Source organism: Arachis hypogaea, chromosome 18 (genome assembly GCF_003086295.3).
Source record: "Arachis hypogaea cultivar Tifrunner chromosome 18, arahy.Tifrunner.gnm2.J5K5, whole genome shotgun sequence".
In the NCBI taxonomy this organism is placed as follows: Eukaryota; Viridiplantae; Streptophyta; class Magnoliopsida; order Fabales; family Fabaceae; genus Arachis; species Arachis hypogaea.
Genome location: NC_092053.1, coordinates 125109640 through 125130475, shown reverse-complemented (window position 1 = coordinate 125130475; position 20836 = coordinate 125109640). Strand labels below are relative to the sequence as shown.

The 20836-nt window shown below is 30.6% G+C and overlaps 1 protein-coding gene across 1 annotated transcript; it reads right to left on the bottom strand.

The window, feature by feature from the left end:
• Nucleotides 1–55: 55 nt before the first annotated feature.
• On the bottom strand, nt 56–14348 carry LOC112773007 (zinc finger protein WIP5). The gene is made up of 2 exons (XM_025818048.2): nt 13503–14348; nt 56–842 (listed from the first exon to the last, which is right to left on the bottom strand). The coding sequence occupies exons 1-2, from the start codon at nt 14151–14153 to the stop codon at nt 399–401; spliced, it is 1095 nt and encodes a 364-aa protein (XP_025673833.1). The 5' UTR covers nt 14154–14348; the 3' UTR covers nt 56–398.
• Between the last annotated feature and the right edge of the window lie 6488 nt (nt 14349–20836).

Genomic DNA, 20836 nt, shown 5'->3' with positions numbered 1-20836 from the left:
ATTGTTACGATCATGTGCTTTTAACATACATATATAACTACTGCGGCAATTCAACTTTTGTACTTCTTTACATAAATTGATTACAACATAAATAAATGTAACATCATCATTATCATGGTGTTTTTATATTGCTCATTTTCAAACCCTAGACACAAACACAAGCTTATTAAACCCTAAACCATAATTCAACAACTCTTAATAAACTTGTAAACTCGATTTTGAGAACTAGGACTATAAACTATATAATATAAGTTTGACATTACAAAACTCATTATACAATTACAATCTATTATATATAATTCAACAAGCAAATTTAAAGGAAAAAAATAAATATGTGGAATGAAATAATTAATTAATTAGGAAATGACCTGATTTTTGTTAAATTATTCCTCTAAATTTCAGAAAGAACTACTCTCCCCATCATGTTCAGCTTCTGAGGGAGCTTCATCTTCAAATTCTTGCAAGCTCTGAATCCCAAAGGCTCCATGTCCATCTCCAAAGGCTCTAATATGATCCTTAAGTGACCTCTTGTGCTTGAAGTCAGATCCACACAAACAATACCAAACCTTGCCGCAGTTCTTCTCATGCGTCCGCCAGTCGCCTTTGACGGCGAAGGGCTTCCGGCACTTCCGGCACATGTAGGGTTTGATGCCATGCTTCCTCTTGTAATGTGTTTGGAGGGTTCTAAAATCCTTCAAGGGCCTTGCCCTTGGGTGCTCAATGTTGTGCTTGCAACCTTGTTCACAACAAAAACATGGAAGCCTTAGCATTGCTGTTGGTTGTGTTCCTTTTAGAGAATCAGGTCCCTTTCTGTATTGTGATCCATGTCCCCACATATGCATCTGTAAAAACAATTTCACAAATTTAATACTTATATCTATCCCTCAAATTAAAAATGCATTATCTATATATTATGGAGGTTTATTATAATTTAAACTTCTATTGTGATCTAATTGTAATTATTCATAAATTATTTGATGAGTTTGGAAAACTCTAAATTAATATTTGTGATGACTAAACATTATTAAAATAATTAATTACAAAATTATTAATTTGATTTTCATTTAACATATGTTAATTAATAATTTTGTGTTGCAGATTTTATATTTGGGCCGAAATGAAAAGAAGAGATCCCAAGCCCAATAAAATCAATATTCAGCCTTGATGTTAAAATTATTATGAGGATGGTGGCTGAAACAAGTGTTTTATTAAATGGGCTAGCAATTGTGATAAGAAGCCCAATTAAAGGTCTTGGTATGAGACCAAAAATGCTTGGTCCGAAATTAAAAGGAATTGGGGCACAATATTATTTTATTCACTTAACAAAAGAAATCCATTCCTTTGATTATGCACTGCATGCTCCAACGGAACTCCTTTACTCATCATGATGGATTTCAAAATTTATTAGAGTAAAGTTAATAAGTGCATGGGAAATATGAGAGAGAGTGTCATTGACATGATTGATGGCATTAACGTTACACGCCACCCAGGGAAGTAAAAGCAAGCTATTTTCAATTAATGTGTTTAATCACTTTGAATTGCTTTTCTTCAGATTCTCTCTTCTCTCTCATCTCTTTCTTGCTTCCTCTTCGGTCACTTCAACAGAAATTATGGAAGCCATGGAAACTACTTTGAGCTATCAAAATGAAGAAAGAGCAAGCTACAAGACCATCACAATGATGGCAAGAAAACACAAAAAATATAGTGGCTGAGATTCTTATCACATATGGTAAGATATGGTGATGATATCTTAGCCTCTCCATACCAAAAATGGAGGAAGAAGATTCGGCCAGCATGGAGGAGATTCTTGAAGCATGGCTTGTCTTTGATTCTGCTCAACCACCACAGGGAGTAGCTAGAGTGGCGAAGTGATGGTTGAAGGCAGAGATTAAAGCAGATGAAGTCATCATCATCATGAAGCATCAAGGGCCAGAATTCCATCTTGGAGAGCAAGCCAAGGATGGAGAGCTCGGATTGATGAAGGGTGATGATCAAGAAAGGACTAGAGGTAATTGCATGTTGGTTAATGCATGGTTATCTCTTCTCTCTCTTTGTGGCCGAACCGGTTTTGTTGAAGGAGGAAGAAGTTGGTTCGGTTTTGGCTTCAATAAGTGGAGGCTCCCCTCTTCTATATTAAGGGTGGACAGCCACTGTTTGAAGCAAGGAGAAAAATTGAGAGTGCAAGGCACAGTGTTCTCAGAGCTACCTGAGCTAACAGTTTTCTCTTCTCCTTCAATGTATTCTGTTTAGTATTTTTCTGTTTAATTTTGTCATGTCTTGAGTCTCATGGAAAAGGCAAACAGTGAGGTTTGTATGAAAAAGCCATAGAGCGGAAAAAGGCAGAGAGTGCAAAATTAAAAGAAAAAGCCATAGATGTCTTAGAGTTCCTTTGTTCATCTATGTTGTGTTTCATGATTCTGTGGGAATCCCCTTGTAAGTTGGGTTAGCACTTTACAGTTTGTAATCTGATTGATTATAGTGAAATTCCATCATTGTTGTGATGGAGACTGGATGTAGGCTGCACTGCACTTAGCAGCCGAACCAGGATATATCTGGGTGTAATTTTCTTCCTCTCCTACTCCATTTCTGTTTTCTACTGCACAGGAGCAAAAACCAAAAAAATGTCTCGTGCCAAGTGACGAGACAAAATGAAAATGTCTCGTGGCTAGGGACGAGCTAAAAACAGAAAAGTCTCTTCTGAATCCAGCAAGTGTTAGCAAGCAAAAAAAGGGGCTAAGATTCAACCCCCCCCCCTTCTCTTAGCCACTGAAACCATCAATTGGTATCAGAGCTTGGTCTCAAAGAGATCAAGCTTTGCAGCTTGGAGTAAAGATCCTCATGGCAGAAAACAGTGGCGCAAATGTGGTGTCTTATAATCTAACTGAAGGACAATCAAGCAACAGACCCCCTCTTTTCAATGGGAAAAACTATACCTATTGGAAGGAGAGGATGAAGATATTCGTACAAGCAGTGGATTACAGACTTTGGAAGATTATCCTCGAAGGGCCTAAATTTCCAACTACCACAAGTGCAGAAGGAGTTGTTTCTATCAAACCAGAAGCAAGATGGACCGAGGAAGATAGGAAGAAGGTGGAGTTAAATGCCAAGGCAATAAATCTGCTCAATTGTGCTATCAGCTTTGAGGAGTACCGACGGGTATCAAGATGCACAACGGCAAAGGAAATCTGGGACAAATTGCAAATCACCCATGAAGGAACCACCATTGTCAAGAAGACTCGGGCAGATATGCTAAACAGAGAATATGAAACGTTTGCAATGAAGGAAGGAGAGTCCATTGATGAACTCTTTGAACGTTTCAATGCTATCATTGTTGGCTTAGATGCTCTGGGAATTACACATTCTGATTCTGTGCTAGTGAGAAGAGTGTTGAGATGTCTCACAAAAGAGTGGGAGACTAAAGCTTTAATTATTTCTGAGAGTAGTAGCCTAGACTCCATAACACTTGATGATTTGAGAGGAAATCTTCTTGCTTTTGAAAATACCTATTTGAAAAAAGATACAAAAAAGAAAGGAATTGCATTTTCTTCTGTGACTAACCCCCTGGATGATGAATCCAGTGATAACTCTTCTGAAAATGAGTTTGTTTTATTTGCAAAAAAATTCAGGAAAATGGCTAAGCTCAGAGGCAAAGGCAGCAGCACAAGGAAAGTGAAGAAAGACCTCAGCAAGGTAACTTGCTACAATTGCAAGGAAATGGGGCATTTCAAATCTGATTGTCCCAAGCTGAAGAAGGAGGAAAAGCCAAAAAGAGGAAAGAAGAAAGGACTGATGGCCACATGGGAAGACTTGGAGAATGATTCTGATGATGATGATGAAGAAACCGAGACCAAGTCACAAACATGTCTCATGGCAGACCACATAGATCAGGTGTGCCTAGCATCCCAAAGGAAAGAAAATGTGTGGTATATGGACAGCGGATGCTCTAGGCATATGACCGGAAAGGCAACCTTCTTCATAAAGCTTGATGACTATGATGGAGGACTTGTCACTTTCGGTGATGATGCAAAAGGAAAAATTGTGGCTGTTGGGAAAGTTGGTAAAAACTTTTCTTCTTGTATAAATGATGTTCTCCTTGTACATGGCTTGAAACATAATTTGCTTAGTGTTAGTCAACTTTGTGATTTGGGTTTTGAAGTTATCTTTAAGAAATCTGTTTGTTTAGTTGTGTGTGAAAAAACTGGGAATGTTCTTCTTGAAGCTAAAAGATGTAACAATGTGTATGGATTAACTCTTGAGGATTTAAAGGAACAAAATGTAACATGCTTCACATCTTTTGAATCTGAAAAATGGCTTTGGCATAGAAAGTTGGGACATGCTAGCATGTATCAAATTTCTAAGTTAGTCAAAAGAAATTTGGTTAGAGGAATCCCAAACATCAAGTTTGATAAGGATCTTACTTGTGACGCTTGTCAATTAGGCAAACAAGTAAAATCCTCTTTTAAATCAAAAGATGGAATCTCAACCAAAAGGCCATTGGAAATGTTACATATTGATCTTTTTGGTCCTACTAGAATTCAAAGCTTAGGAGGTAAACATTATGGTCTTGTGGTGGTAGATGATTATTCTAGATTTGGTTGGGTACTTTTCCTTGCTCATAAGAATGATGCTTTTCATGCTTTTTCCACCCTTTGTAAGAAAATTCAAAATGAAAAGGATTTGAAAATTGCCCATTTAAGAAGTGATCATGGAAGAGAATTTGAAAATCAAGATTTTGAAAAATTCTGTGATGACTTAGGGATTTCTCATAACTTTTCATGTCCTAGAACCCCCCAACAAAATGGGGTAGTTGAAAGAAGGAATAGAAGCCTTCAAGAAATGACTAGGGCTATGTTATGTGAGAGTGAAATTCCTAAATTCCTATGGGCTGAGGCTGTGAACACAGCATGTTATATTTTGAATAGAACAATCATTAGAAAAGGGTTAAAGAAAACACCTTATGAGTTATGGAAAGGAACCCCTCCAAATCTTAAGTACTTTCATATTTTTGGATGCAAATGCTTTGTGCTTAATAATAAAGAAAACCTTGGAAAATTTGATCCAAAATCATATGAAGGAATGTTTGTTGGATATTCCACCACAAGCAAGGCCTATAGAGTTTATCTCAAGGAGCATAGGACAATAGAGGAATCCATACATGTTACTTTTTGTGATTCTAACTTAGTTCCCAGTATTGTGAAGGATATTGATTCAGATTGTGAAGAGGCTGCAACAAGTAAAGAAAATCCCAAATCTGTACAAAATGAAGAATCTGTCAGCCCGGTTTTATCTCGTCAGATTGTAGGAGAAACTTCCAATTTATCTCCTGAGCAGACACGAGAAACTGAAACAGTGAGACCACCAGAAGTTCATCAAAGTTCAACACCTGGCCGAAAACCTAGAGAATGGAAGTCTATGAGGGGTTATCCTCATGACTTCATCATTGGTGATCCCTCTCATGGTGTAACAACAAGATCCTCCACCAAAAGGCAAACCGAACCTAGCAACTTAGCTCTCTTGTCACAAATGGAGCCCAACAATGTCAAACAAGCTCTTGAAGATCCATCATGGGTCAAAGCCATGCAAGAGGAGCTAGCTCAATTTGACAAGAATGAGGTTTGGACATTAGTACCTTATTCGGATGGTATGAAGGTAACGGGTACTAAGTGGGTCTTTAAAAATAAACTTGGTGAGGATGGACAAGTTGTTCGTAACAAGGCTAGATTAGTGGCCCAAGGTTACGATCAAGAAGAGGGTATAGATTTTGATGAGTCTTTTGCTCCGGTAGCTAGAATGGAAGCAATTCGGTTGCTTCTTGCCTATGCCGCCCATAAAGGTTTCAAAATGTTTCAAATGGATGTTAAGTGTGCTTTCCTTAATGGCTTTATTGATAGAGAAGTGTATGTGGCACAACCCCCCGGTTTTGAACATAAAGAGTTTCCAAATCATGTTCTTAAATTATCTAAGGCTCTTTATGGGCTTAGACAAGCTCCAAGAGCTTGGTATGAAAGGCTTAGTGCCTTCTTGTTGGAAAATCAATTTCAAAGGGGTACCACCGACACTACTTTATTTATTAAAGCATCTAATGATGACATACTTCTTGTTCAAGTTTATGTTGATGACATTGTATTTGGATCGGCCAACATTTCCTTGTGTGAAGAGTTTGGAAAACTCATGACTAGTGAGTTTGAAATGAGTTTAATGGGAGAGCTTACCTTCTTTCTTGGCCTCCAAATTAAACAAACTCCTAGTGGTACTTTTATTTACCAAGGAAAGTATGCAAAAGAACTTATCAAAAAGTTTGGCCTAGAAAATTCCAAAGCAATGAGTACACCAATGCATCCCAACACAAAACTTGAAAAGGATGATGATGGTCAAGATGTGGATGAAACAAGGTATAGAGGAATGATAGGTTCACTCATGTACCTTACCTCCTCTAGACCAGATATTGTTCAAAGTGTGGGTGTATGTTCAAGATTTCAATCTCACCCAAAAGAATCCCATCTTACGGCTGTTAAACGCATCATTAGATACATTAAGGGAACTTGTGATTATGGCTTGTGGTATCCTAAATCTGATGAATTTTGTGCAGTAGGGTTTTGTGATGCAGATTATGCGGGAGATAGAGTGGATAGAAAAAGCACCTCCGGCATGTGTTGCTTCCTTGGAAGCTCACTCAATATGTGGTCAAGCAAAAAGCAAGCCACAGTGGCTTTATCCACAGCTGAAGCAGAATACATTTCCGCATCTGCATGTTGCACTCAATTAATTTGGTTAAAAACACAATTAGAAGATTACAAATTAAAAATCAATAGTATTCCTTTATTTTGTGACAATATGAGTGCCATAAACATTTCAAAGAATCCTGTTCTACACTCAAGAACAAAGCACATTGAGATAAAATATCATTTTATTAGGGAACATGTGCAAAAGGGTACTATTGATATTCAATTTGTAAAATATGAAGACCAAATTGCTGATATTTTTACAAAACCTCTCTGTGAAGACAGATTCTGCACCTTAAGAAAAAGTTTGGGAATGTTTGATTTAAGTTTCATTGAAAATTTGTGAATATGTGACTCTGTTCAGTTTTGCTCGTAGGTTTGGACGAGATAAAATAATGGCATAATGGAAGAGCTGTGGTCAAGGGGGAGGCAACGCAGAATTTAATTCCTATTGGGCCCACTGAATCTCTTTGATCTCACTCTGACCGTTTTGTTAGTTCATCATTTTTTCTGAAAATCAAAATCTTTCTGTGGTCTTATCACATCATATCTTAATAGGGGAGGATAGTAGAAAAAGAGAGTGACTGATCTAATGATACTCTGAATTTTCTGATGCTTATTGCCTGCCAATTTTATTTGATCTGATATGTTGGCTGACCTTTATGTTGCTGGATATTTTTGCTTGATTGAATTGTTTGGCAGGAAATATTTTTGAACATGTTGAGTTTTGGTTACCTGTTGCTGCTGCTGAATGCTCTGTTATTTTGCTCTATGTGTATTTGACTCACGGGAACTATTTTCATGTGTCTTGGATGGCTGTACCAAACTTAACTCGATGCTGTTTTGTTTTATACTTGAATTATTATGGATTGCATTGCTTTGCAGGGTCCCTCCTTGATGACAAAAAAAAAAAAAAAAAAAAAAAAAAAAAAAAAAAAGGGCTGAATTGAAACTGTTATGTTTCATTAACTTATTTTGCTTTGTATAATGTGTTGTCCTGTTTTGCTTTGTTCTGATCTGTCTCTGTTTTGAACACTCTGTGTTAGTGGATTAATTTCGAGTTAAGCTTTGATTGTCATGTGCTCAAATACATGTGTGCTGACTGGACCATTGTGTTTTGGTGAAAAATAAATATTTTATTATGTTGTTTTCATTTATTTTGCAGTGCCCCTTGATGCCAAAAGGGGGAGAAAGTGTTGAAAATTGAAATTAACAAAACAGGGATGAAATTCCTGTTTTGGATTTATGACCTCCCTCGTTTTAAGCTTCAATATTTTATTATGTGTTTGATGTTAATAATGCATCTGATTGATGCTTGCTGTTTTGAGTTGATGCTTGAAGCTTTGAAGTTTGTAATTTAATATTTATCTTGATAAAATGTTTGTTGTATTACATTTGACTTACCTTGATAACATTATTGTTGTTTAGGTTGCTGTTTTGAATTATTTTTGGCAGTTCCTTTAAATTGTGTAATGTATTAAAACTGCCTTGTTTTGTTACTCAAATGTTTTTTATCATGTTGTTTTGCTCTGATATCCTAAACAAAAAAATGTTTGAAAAATATTTGGATATTTTTTATGATTGAAAAAGTTTGAGCAGTAAATTAGTTTATGATATCAAATGAGTTTTTGATTATCAATTAAAACTGCTCATAAATCAAGCATTTAGCATCATAAAACATGCTAAATAATATTGCAACTTGAAGCTTGATTTAAAGTGTTACAGGTTAGTGCTTCCCATGGTAAGATAAGCATACATCAAGGGGGAGCAATGTGACATTTTGAAAGGGGGAGAAATTCAAATTCAAAGGGAGTAATCTTTACTCAATTTCTAAATTTCTTCCATTTCAATTTTAATAATGTTTGTCATCAAGGGGGAGATTGATGAGTTTGGAAAACTCTAAATTAATATTTGTGATGACTAAACATTATTAAAATAATTAATTACAAAATTATTAATTTGATTTTCATTTAACATATGTTAATTAATAATTTTGTGTTGCAGATTTTATATTTGGGCCGAAATGAAAAGAAGAGATCCCAAGCCCAATAAAATCAATATTCAGCCTTGATGTTAAAATTATTATGAGGATGGTGGCTGAAACAAGTGTTTTATTAAATGGGCTAGCAATTGTGATAAGAAGCCCAATTAAAGGTCTTGGTATGAGACCAAAAATGCTTGGTCCGAAATTAAAAGGAATTGGGGCACAATATTATTTTATTCACTTAACAAAAGAAATCCATTCCTTTGATTATGCACTGCATGCTCCAACGGAACTCCTTTACTCATCATGATGGATTTCAAAATTTATTAGAGTAAAGTTAATAAGTGCATGGGAAATATGAGAGAGAGTGTCATTGACATGATTGATGGCATTAACGTTACACGCCACCCAGGGAAGTAAAAGCAAGCTATTTTCAATTAATGTGTTTAATCACTTTGAATTGCTTTTCTTCAGATTCTCTCTTCTCTCTCATCTCTTTCTTGCTTCCTCTTCGGTCACTTCAACAGAAATTATGGAAGCCATGGAAACTACTTTGAGCTATCAAAATGAAGAAAGAGCAAGCTACAAGACCATCACAATGATGGCAAGAAAACACAAAAAATATAGTGGCTGAGATTCTTATCACATATGGTAAGATATGGTGATGATATCTTAGCCTCTCCATACCAAAAATGGAGGAAGAAGATTCGGCCAGCATGGAGGAGATTCTTGAAGCATGGCTTGTCTTTGATTCTGCTCAACCACCACAGGGAGTAGCTAGAGTGGCGAAGTGATGGTTGAAGGCAGAGATTAAAGCAGATGAAGTCATCATCATCATGAAGCATCAAGGGCCAGAATTCCATCTTGGAGAGCAAGCCAAGGATGGAGAGCTCGGATTGATGAAGGGTGATGATCAAGAAAGGACTAGAGGTAATTGCATGTTGGTTAATGCATGGTTATCTCTTCTCTCTCTTTGTGGCCGAACCGGTTTTGTTGAAGGAGGAAGAAGTTGGTTCGGTTTTGGCTTCAATAAGTGGAGGCTCCCCTCTTCTATATTAAGGGTGGACAGCCACTGTTTGAAGCAAGGAGAAAAATTGAGAGTGCAAGGCACAGTGTTCTCAGAGCTACCTGAGCTAACAGTTTTCTCTTCTCCTTCAATGTATTCTGTTTAGTATTTTTCTGTTTAATTTTGTCATGTCTTGAGTCTCATGGAAAAGGCAAACAGTGAGGTTTGTATGAAAAAGCCATAGAGCGGAAAAAGGCAGAGAGTGCAAAATTAAAAGAAAAAGCCATAGATGTCTTAGAGTTCCTTTGTTCATCTATGTTGTGTTTCATGATTCTGTGGGAATCCCCTTGTAAGTTGGGTTAGCACTTTACAGTTTGTAATCTGATTGATTATAGTGAAATTCCATCATTGTTGTGATGGAGACTGGATGTAGGCTGCACTGCACTTAGCAGCCGAACCAGGATATATCTGGGTGTAATTTTCTTCCTCTCCTACTCCATTTCTGTTTTCTACTGCACAGGAGCAAAAACCAAAAAAATGTCTCGTGCCAAGTGACGAGACAAAATGAAAATGTCTCGTGGCTAGGGACGAGCTAAAAACAGAAAAGTCTCTTCTGAATCCAGCAAGTGTTAGCAAGCAAAAAAAGGGGCTAAGATTCAACCCCCCCTTCTCTTAGCCACTGAAACCATCATTATTGATGATTTAATTTCACCTGTTGATTTTGAGAAAGTTTAGGAGGCAGTAATTTTTGTGTTTTGTGGCCAGCATTTAACCATCAAAAGAAAAGTGAGTGATCTTTCATTATTGGATATAATCTCACACCATTAAAAGCACTATTGATGACCAATTGATGATTATAAAACACAAAAGTTGCTGACCCCCTAACATTTCTTGTTGATCTTAATGTTTGATAGACGCATTAGATTAAAAATAATGACATATATAAAGAAGATGATCCTCTCTATTCATATGATAGGTTTTACAGTTTTTACTTTATTGTCAAAAACACTAAAAAACTGTTATTACGATGAACGTCTTAAAAAACGAAAAAAAAGAGAGAACCAATATTAAAATTCAACTCTAATATAACCAAAATTCATTATGATAATTAATCCAAATATAAATTTAAGATCTTAATAAATGCTTCCGCTCAAATTACTTTTTTACATTATCTCCATGTATAACCATATTTTGTTTGTTACTTTTACTTTATTAGTCCTTAGTTTCCTTTTAAACTTCTAGAATCAAATTAAAGCTCATAAACATAGTTACATAGTCTAAGACTTGTGAACTCAGATACAAAATTTATCATCAATGGTATATATACTAATTTGGTTAACTTCTTTATTTTCATTACAATGAAAAAAATATAGAAAATTAACTTTTAATTAGTTAATATTAACTAATTTTAAAATTTAAAATTTAAAATTTAGAGTGTAAAATTAAATAATTTATAGTTTAAAGTTTAGAATTTAAGATAAATAAAATAATTTTTAAGAAATAGACTAATATTAACTGAAAAAAAGTTACTTATCTAATATTATTCTTTTTCAATAATTAAAAAAACCTTATTTTGCTAATAAGAAAAGCAAAATTATTAGCAGCAGTATTAATTAATTCATTTTACATTTTAAACCTTTCTTTTTATTTACCTCTAAATCAAATCAAATTCGGAAACATATATACTCTAATACTTGTGAGCTCAACATGAAATTTTTCATAAAAATAATACTCATAATTTAGTTAAAGTGAATTCTATAGTGTCTATAATTTGGTATCTAATTTTTGTTTAGCTTATTTTTGTGATAAATTTTAAATATTTAAAAATTATTTTTTGCATGCTTTAAAATTAAATATTAATTTTTTATTTTTAAATAAGTTAAGACAACACTTTTAAGCACTATAACAATAGTTTTAGTTAATATAAGAAAATCAAAGATGAAGCAAATTCGTACATATAGAAAATGTGTTGAGGCATATATGGCAAAAAAATGAAACAACATAAACAAAAATTAATTAATACTCCTAGGGATAGCTACACTAGATACATGACAAATCAAACAAACACATTGAGTTTTAATTTGACTACATTGCCAACAACTAAATGGTCAATCGTTAATCTCACGAGCAATGACACTGCTATAGTAGCTAATACTAATTAGTAGTAATTACCATATACATATAACTAATTAATACTAATTAAGTTGCTTAATTATACACACGATATATATTCAACAATGCAACAAAAAAGAACAATAAAGTTGAAACTAACCCCAAAAATATAATATTCAACCACATAGAGAATAGTTGGGGTAATGCATTATTCATAGTCAAGAGATAATCTTATATTTTAATTTCAGCTTCGGACCAATATTAATCCAAAAAAAAAAAAAATCGAAGGTTTATTATACCTATAAAAAAATGGGTTTATAACAATTTGAGGTGGTAATTAAAAATTAAATATTAGCATAGCTTTCCAATATTTCAAAATTTTTTAATTATATCTCTAATTTCCCCAAAAATTGATGACCGGTTAACAGAACTTAACTAGATTTTTGTACAATTTGTACCCAAAATAAAATAATAATTATATATATATATAGGGGTACTAGGTAGTAGCTGTTTAATTTTTGTTGTTTTATATATGATCCGATCATCACAGATTCAGAGTTATGTCTTTCAATATTTTCTCTGTGCAAAGTGAATTGAAAAAAAAGCTGGAGTAAGTTCAGAAACCTATTGATGATGAGGTTGAGGAACATATGTACCTGAAATTCTGAATCAAGAAAGCAACGAAGCATAGTTTATTGATAATAATAATAATAACAATAATTTAATTAACTTGTGTTTTAAGGACATATTTTAAAAATATAATAATAAATTTTTTTTAATATTTTTGATGTATTTAATGCATTGAAAACATAAAAATATTAAATTTTATAATATTTTTATAAAATATTTTTTTATAGTAGATTTAACCTATATTCTTAGAATATAAATTAGCAAAATTCTAATAATAATAATAATAATAAATTAATAATAATGATTTGTTTTTATACATATAACTTTTTTCTTTGTTTTTGCAGTCTGAAGATGCAGCAATTTAACAGCACAGTGTTCAAGGTGAGAGGACTTTAAGGCAAGAAGGAGAAAACTGTAAGAATAGTTTAAGTTTTCGCTTAAAGAGACCGCAAAATTTAATTAAAGTACCAGTAACTCTGGTACCAAATAGTATAGTACCCTTTAGATATATGAAACCATTAAAAAGACCATGCAAAAGGGATAAATTTGAAAAATCAACAGAACAAGGAACAATCATCATAACCAACAATGTTCTTAATTATTTTATGTTAAAATTAGTACTACTAATTAATAATACCTTCTACTTTTGATAGAACCAAATATAGTCTCTTAACAGAAACAATATAAGAAGCTTATTATTGTTCTCCTAATAACACCAAAACAAATTTCTAACTTAGTTCAGATTAAACTGATAAAAAGAGATATATAAATAATTATCTATTTAGTACATATTTTTATGCAATTTTTTTGTGTGTAAATTTTTGCATAATTTTTTTATTTGTTTTATATTAATTTTTTTTAAGTTAATAAGAATTAAAATTTTAAATTTTAAATTATAAAAATTCTGATATTATATTATAAAATTATTTTTTTTTTCAGAGGATGATAGGAAGAAATAGTTTCGCCAGAGAAATAACAAAAAAATGAAATTAATTAAAAAATTAAAAAAAAATAAGTAATTAAGGGCTAGGGTATATTTTTTAGGTACCTGAAGATTGTTGTATCTGTTGAAGGTTTTGGAGCAAAGAGGGCATGAGAACTGTGTAGGTCCAATTAGAATCTGAGAAGGTGTGGGAATCCAATAGTGACCCTTGTTATTGTTGTTATTGTTGAATCTCTCAAAAGGGTTTCCAGAAAACACATTATTATTGACTTGTTCTTGTTGCTGTTTCTCATCAGCCATAACTTCTTCCTTTCTTGAAGGTTGAAGATCATAAGAAGTATCCATTCTTGGAAGCCCTATGCGCAGTGCAACAGCCACAGTTTCATTATCCGCTTCTTCGTCTTCGTCTTCGTTCTCGTAATTAATAGAATCTGGATATGTGAGTGCACCCTTGTGGTTGTTTTGTTGGTGATTTGTGAGGCTTAGTTTGTTTATGAGAGGAAGTGCTTCTTTAAGAGAAGGGGAATTAGAATTTGAAGGAAGAAGATATTCGGAGGAAGATGAAGAAGCTTCAGATTGTTGTTGTTGTTGATGATGTGTTGTTGTTGTTGTTGTTCTAACAAATCTTGTGTTTAAGTATGCAAATGGGTGCAAATTGGATTGAGAAGAAGATGAAGAACAGTGGTGAGGAGGGTGGAGAGGCATGAAGTTGAAGAATCCATCATCTTCTAAGGAATTGGATTGAGGATCTGTCATACTGAATTCTTGTGGGTGTAAGGCAATTTTTTTTTTATGATTAATTTGGTTTCATTGGTTAGATGTTTGAGTGATATATGAACTTAATGTGTGCAAGAGAGAGAGAGAGAAAGAGATGATATTATGTGAGGAAATAATAATGGAGGAGCTGTATAGCATAGCATATAGAAATTTTCTTTTTTTTTTTTTCTTCTTCTTTGGCGTGTATATATATATATATATATTAAAAATTTAGGTAGAATAAACTTTACGTGAAATTAATAGTTGAAAGTCGTTAAATGATTTAACTAATTTGATTAAATTTTCATCTAACGATTTTTAACTATCAATTTCACATGAAGTTGATTGCATCTGAGTTTTCACTTATTTATATATGAGGAGTGCTAGGTAAACAATGACCATCTTGAACAATATGAACAACCATCAATCAAATAAAAATACACTACATTCTAATTTAATGCTACTAATTAAATTTAAGATTAATTTACTCTTTTAACTCTATTAATTCATATTGTTCACACATTATTTAAAAATGTTGTTGATTACCTATACTTTTTCTTTATATATATATATATATATATATATATATATATATAATCATTCACATTATTTAGGTTTTATTATAAAGAATTTCAGTAATCTAGTTCGACTTAGAAGCAAATTCATCAAACCCCAAGGCAATTATTTAAGGTATTAATTACGGTGTATGCACTTATTATTTTTAGTGATATGTTGTTAATTTTTAGCATTCTGATGTGGTTATTTAAATTGTATTATAAAATTGCTAGTTATCTCAAAAATATTTAAGGTTTAAAGTCTAAACAACAATAAAAATAAAAACAGAGACACAAATTAACTTTTAATCATTGTGTTTTTTTATATATCTTTTGTCATACTATATTAATAAATATAATTTAGAAAAAATTATAATCACTTATTTTTATTTATAGTCTAAAATTTATTCTCTCTCTCTCTCTCTCTAAATTAGTTGTTTCTTTCATTCTTTTTTATTCATTGAAAGCTAAGGTAAATACTTAATAATGTATTTAAATAGAACCGTGTTTAGATATATCAATTTTTTAAGATTAGAAACGTGAAAGAGATAATCAATAATTTAAAAAAGATAGATATAGATTATCTAAAATTAAAAATAATTAATCATATTACATAAACACAATAAGTCATTTATATAGAAATACGTATTTGTGTTTATGAAAAAAAATGAATATATTATTCTAATAATATTTGATTATTTCATTTATAATAAATATAATTATTTTATTATGTTAAATTTAATTATTCTAGTAATTGATTATTTAATTAAAAAATATTTAAAATAATATATAATATAAATAAATATATAATGATTGACTCGATAATTAATTTTTTTAAAGATATTTTAAATTTAAAATGAGAGACAGAAACTGAAATTAAAAGTGTTTGTATTGTGTTTTGTGTAAAATATACTGGATTAAGTTATGTCTAAGTATTATATTTGATTTAAGATAAATATAAAGATCAAGAGATAAATTTAAAATTTTAAAACTTAAAAATGAGAATATTTTTAGAAAAAAATATTGTGTTGTTAAAATTTCAATTTTCAGTACCAAAAATTTTAATCTCCACTATCTTCACTTTTTTGAGATTACTAAATTGACTAAATTTTACTTTCAATTTCTAATCAATAAATACAATAATATACTAAGTCACAGTGAGTTTTAGTTTTAATATCTAGAAACAAACACTACTTTATAAAACACACACATTATTAAATAATTAGAATATAAAATAAAATAATATAAATATTTATTGTAAAGTATTAAGCATAGAGGTAAGTTGGAAGGTAAAAGAAGAAAGGCAAAAAGTGTGTGGAAAGTCAAGAAATTACCCCCTGCAGGACAATAAGGGGGAAATTAAAGACGAAAGGGAAAGGCAAAGTGGGTTAAGTCAGAGATAGACATCTTTGCAGGTTTGTCTCCAAAGAGATAGAGTTTAGTTTCTTGCACCACCACACACACTCTCTCAAGGGGGCCGCTAGAAAGGGAAAGAACATTCTCTCTTACTATCTTTTTAGCCTACAAAAAATTACAATACTTTTTCAATATTATTATTTGATGTCTATATATTGTAAGAAAAATTTTAAGTGTATCGAAAAACACTAGTATTCCAGTTATTTTAACCGTTGATTTTAATTAATATATATTATATATTATTTTTATAATTCAGTAGATCAACGGTTAAAACAACTAGAATACCAATGTTCTCAGTACATTTGAAACTCTTTTTATATTATATTTTGACAAATATACATATCTATGTAAAGACCTAATCCAATTGGATACTTTGATCTTCAATCTTTTTATTTTAAGATAATACTACAATTTTATTATTAAAAAATCTGTTAAATAATAATAAAAATTAGTTTTTGTGAAAATTTTATTTATAATTTGTAGAGATTTTAAACTCCCACAAAATATTAATAAGATTATTTTTAAAAAATTCTTTCATCGGTGGTGGTTAAATCGAAAAAGACCATTGTTAAAAATAATGTCGCAGGAAAAAAAGTAATTGCAATATGAAAACTTTTAAAAAAAAGTATAGAACAAAAAATGAAATAAAATATCATTAATGCTGATAATATTTATATTGGTGATGATGATAGAGAAGATAACGATAGTAATAAAGTATGGTTACACAATAAAAATAATAGAAGTAAAAGTAATAATAATGAAAATAAAAAAAGTTGTGGTAGTAATGATCATAGTTAGTTATATATTGTTAAAAAAAATATTGTGACAATTAAAACTTCTTAAATTACAAATAAACTTCACATAAAACTGATTTTTGTTACTGTTTAATAGCTTTTTTAATAAAAAAGTCGTATTATTCTAAAATAAAAAAATTGAGGATCGAAGCGTCCTCTATTTTTTAGATAAAAGACACTTTATTTTTTATAAAAATAAATAAGACCGAATGAGATCTTTACTCATCAATAAGATAAGATTTTTCTTGAATTTTTTAAATTCAATAATTAATTGTAAAACTAAATAATTGTATGTAGTTACTAGAATATATGACAATTTTATTCACACACAACATGGAGTATTTAATGTTTTGTAATTTTATATATAGAATATTGTAATAATTTTTAGAGTGGTAAAGCATAACAAATTAAATTACTACTAGTATTAGATAACGCCTAATCATATAATATATTATATGATTAATATAATTTATTATTTCGGATCACCAGTTAATTAATTAACAATTTTATTGATGTCGAAAAAAAATTTGAACACACCAACAGAATACTAATATAAATATAATGATGACTAAAAGTACTTACTAGTATAAATAAAAATTATTATAACCAAACTTTTTTTTAATATTAAAATCTAAGAATATATATGTCAGTATAATTTATTCTAAATTAATATATATATTTTCTATTCAACTCTTTTTAAATTAGAAGTTAAGTTATCTATCGTAACATATTTTTTATTATTAAATAAAATAAAATAAATTAATTTATCATGATTAATTTTAATTTTAATCTAATTTAAATTTATTAATTTAATTAATTTATTATGATGTAACTTTTTTTTTGTAAATTATAAAAATTATTAAAAAATTTTAATTTATTTTTTATTTTTCTCAAATTATATAATATATCTATATAACGTTCAATGTTATTCTCTTATAACGTACAAATAATATAATGAAGCACTTTCCAATAACTTCAGTTATTTTTCGCTTTCTTCAAGCAAACTAGTTTTTTATAGGTTTAATTATTTTGTTTATAATTTTGTAAAATTTTTAATTAAATTTTTATAATTTTTTAATTGAATTTTTATATTAAATTTTATTTTTAATTGAATTTCTATATTTTTTTATTTTTTGTATTAATTTTTTTAATTGAATCTCTATATAATTAAACTAATTACTGTTATGAAAGACTTAATTAAAAAAATTTTGTATAAAAACTCAACTAAAAAAATATATATAAAAATCTAATTAAAAATTTCGAAAAATTATAAAGACCTAATTATACCTTTCTTATATGTTTCTTTCATTCTTTAAATTTTTAGTACTTTGCTATCCAGCATTTGCTTGGATGGGCGTGTTTAGTGTTTATCACATTTTGCACACAAATTGATAATGTTTATTCTACGTACCGTGTGTTTGTCCGATCTAATAAATATCAAACAAAAATTCAAATCAACTACTATTGGGTTTGAAAATCTTGAGTTTAGTTTTGATAGTTTCTAAATTAGTTCTACTACTATACTCTTGATTGTTTCTTTAAATGCTTACAACTAATTCAGGCGTTGCTGGTGCTGTTTCCCATGCACGTTATTAATTATACTATCTTAGCTACGTTTATGATGAACAATTAATTCTTTCAAACGGTGTTTAACATGCATGAGTAGTAGTTCCTGTAACACTTGAGCCAAGCCATATAATAATTTACGGTGATTTACAAGCGTTTTTATAATAAGAACAATTAAGTTGGTACAAGCTAGCTTATCAAAAATTAACGTCGGTGTACATGATACGTTTTTTTTTTTTTTTTGGTGTTTTTTTATTGATATAACACAACTATTTTTATTAAAAAACACAAAAATTTATTGATATATAACATAAAAAAATTTTGTCCTTAACATAAAAATTTTGTACATAATATATAAATTAGACAATATAACAGAGAAATCTTTTCACATAACAACAAAATTTTTATGTATAACTAGCATATAATTAGCACATAAATTTATTGATATAGTACAAAAAATTTTTATACATAGTCCAAAAAAATTTTATTGTACAACTAAAAAATTATTTCTATTGTCGTTGTTTTGGATTTTATGCTATGCACCAAAATTTGTGCTATACTCAATATTTTTGCTGTACAGTTCATAAATAACTTCTATTATTGTTATTATGGATTTTATTCTATGCATCAAAATTTTTGTATTGTATACCAAAATTTTTGTGCTCAATAATTTTGCTATATATATATGAGGAAAAGAAAACAATAACGATAATGATAGCAAAAGAGCAAGATGACAAAGAAAGAATAGAAGAAATCAATAGAAGAAAAAAAAAAAGAAGAGAAGGTGATGATAATATAGTACAAAAATTTTAGACACAACCCAGAAAAACTAAAAAATTACTTTTATTATTGTTGTTCTGGATTTTATGCTATGCATTAAAATTTTTATGTTATACTCAATATTTTTGCTGTACAGTTCAAAAATAATTTCTACTACTACTATTATGAATTTTATTCTGTGCATCAAAATTTTTGTATTGCGTACCAAAATTTTTGTATTATGTACTAAAATTTTTGTGTTCAATAATTTTGCTAAACATATATATATATATATATATATATATATATATAGAAGAAGAAGAAGACAACAATGATAATGATAACAAAAGAGGAAGATGATAAAGAAAGAGTAGAAGAAATCAATAGAAGAAAAAGAAAAAAAAAAGAAAGAGAAGGTGATGATGATAATAGATAAATTTTTACGTATAACTAGCATATAATTAGCACATAAATTTATCGATATAGTACAGAAATCTTTTGCACATAGCTTAGAAAATTTTGTTGCACAACTAAAATATTACTTATATTGTCGTTATTCTAAATTTTATGCTATGCACCAAAATTTTTGAGGAAAGGATGTAGAGTAGATTGAGTGTTTGGAAGACAAGAAATTTATCTTTAGTTGCACAAGTAACATTAACACAATCTGCCTTAGCTACTATTTCATCATACATTATAAAAACTATGAAGTTCCCTTTGAACGTTTATGACAAAATTAACAAAATCTCCTAGAATTTTATTTGGGGGTAGTGATTCTAATGGGAAGAAGCCTCCAACTGATTAGTTAGGACAGAATATGCCAACCCAAGCAGCAAGGGAGTTTGGGTCTGAGATCAACCAAAATCCTGAATAATGCAAACATGATGAAACTAGCATGGAGGCTAATTCATAATAAGTAGACCTTGTGGGTAAGGGTTTCAAGAAATAAATATGGTGGTAGTGATACTCTTGTTCCAAAAGTAACCAAATCCCAATCTTATTCTAATGTATGGAAGGAAATTTGTCAAGTTTAGAGGCGATTTGAAGGAAACCTTATTTGGATGTTAGGTGCTGGTAATACAACTCGGTTCTGGGTTGTCTATTGGCTACCTGGTGTTCATCGGCTTGCTAATTTTGTTCAAAATGATTTACAAGAGGATGGGTTGGAGGATAGAGGTTGTGACTATGTTAGAGGCTCGGATTGGGATCTCAATATCGTTTTGTAGCTACTGGGTGAAGATTGGACTCCCATTTTTGCCGCAATGAAGCCTTCTGAAGCGAGTTTTGGGGATGACCAAGTGGCTTAGTTGCACTCTTCAAATGGCTCTTTTTCCATTAAGTCGGACTACTCCGTTTATCTGAAAATCCTTGAGGACTCGACTATAAATTTGTTTTTGAAGGTCTGGAAGCTTAATTCTCCCCAAAGAATCTGAGCCTTTTGTTGGCTGGTTGTAAATGATGTCTTACTCACTAATGTTCTGTGATTTAGAAAGGGAATGGCTCAATATGATATTTGTAGTATCTATAGAAACTCCTTTAAATTTGTGCTCCATGTCCTCTATGATTGAGAATTGCGTGCACGACTTGAAAGAGC

Coding starts and splice junctions, on each gene's coding strand:
- LOC112773007 (XM_025818048.2), bottom strand. CDS start 14,153: ATGACAGATCCTCAATCCAATTCCTTAGAAGATGATGGATTCTTCAAC. Junction 843..13,502: donor ACAGATACAACAATCTTCAG/GTACCTAAAAAA, acceptor TTGTTTTTACAG/ATGCATATGTGGGGACATGG.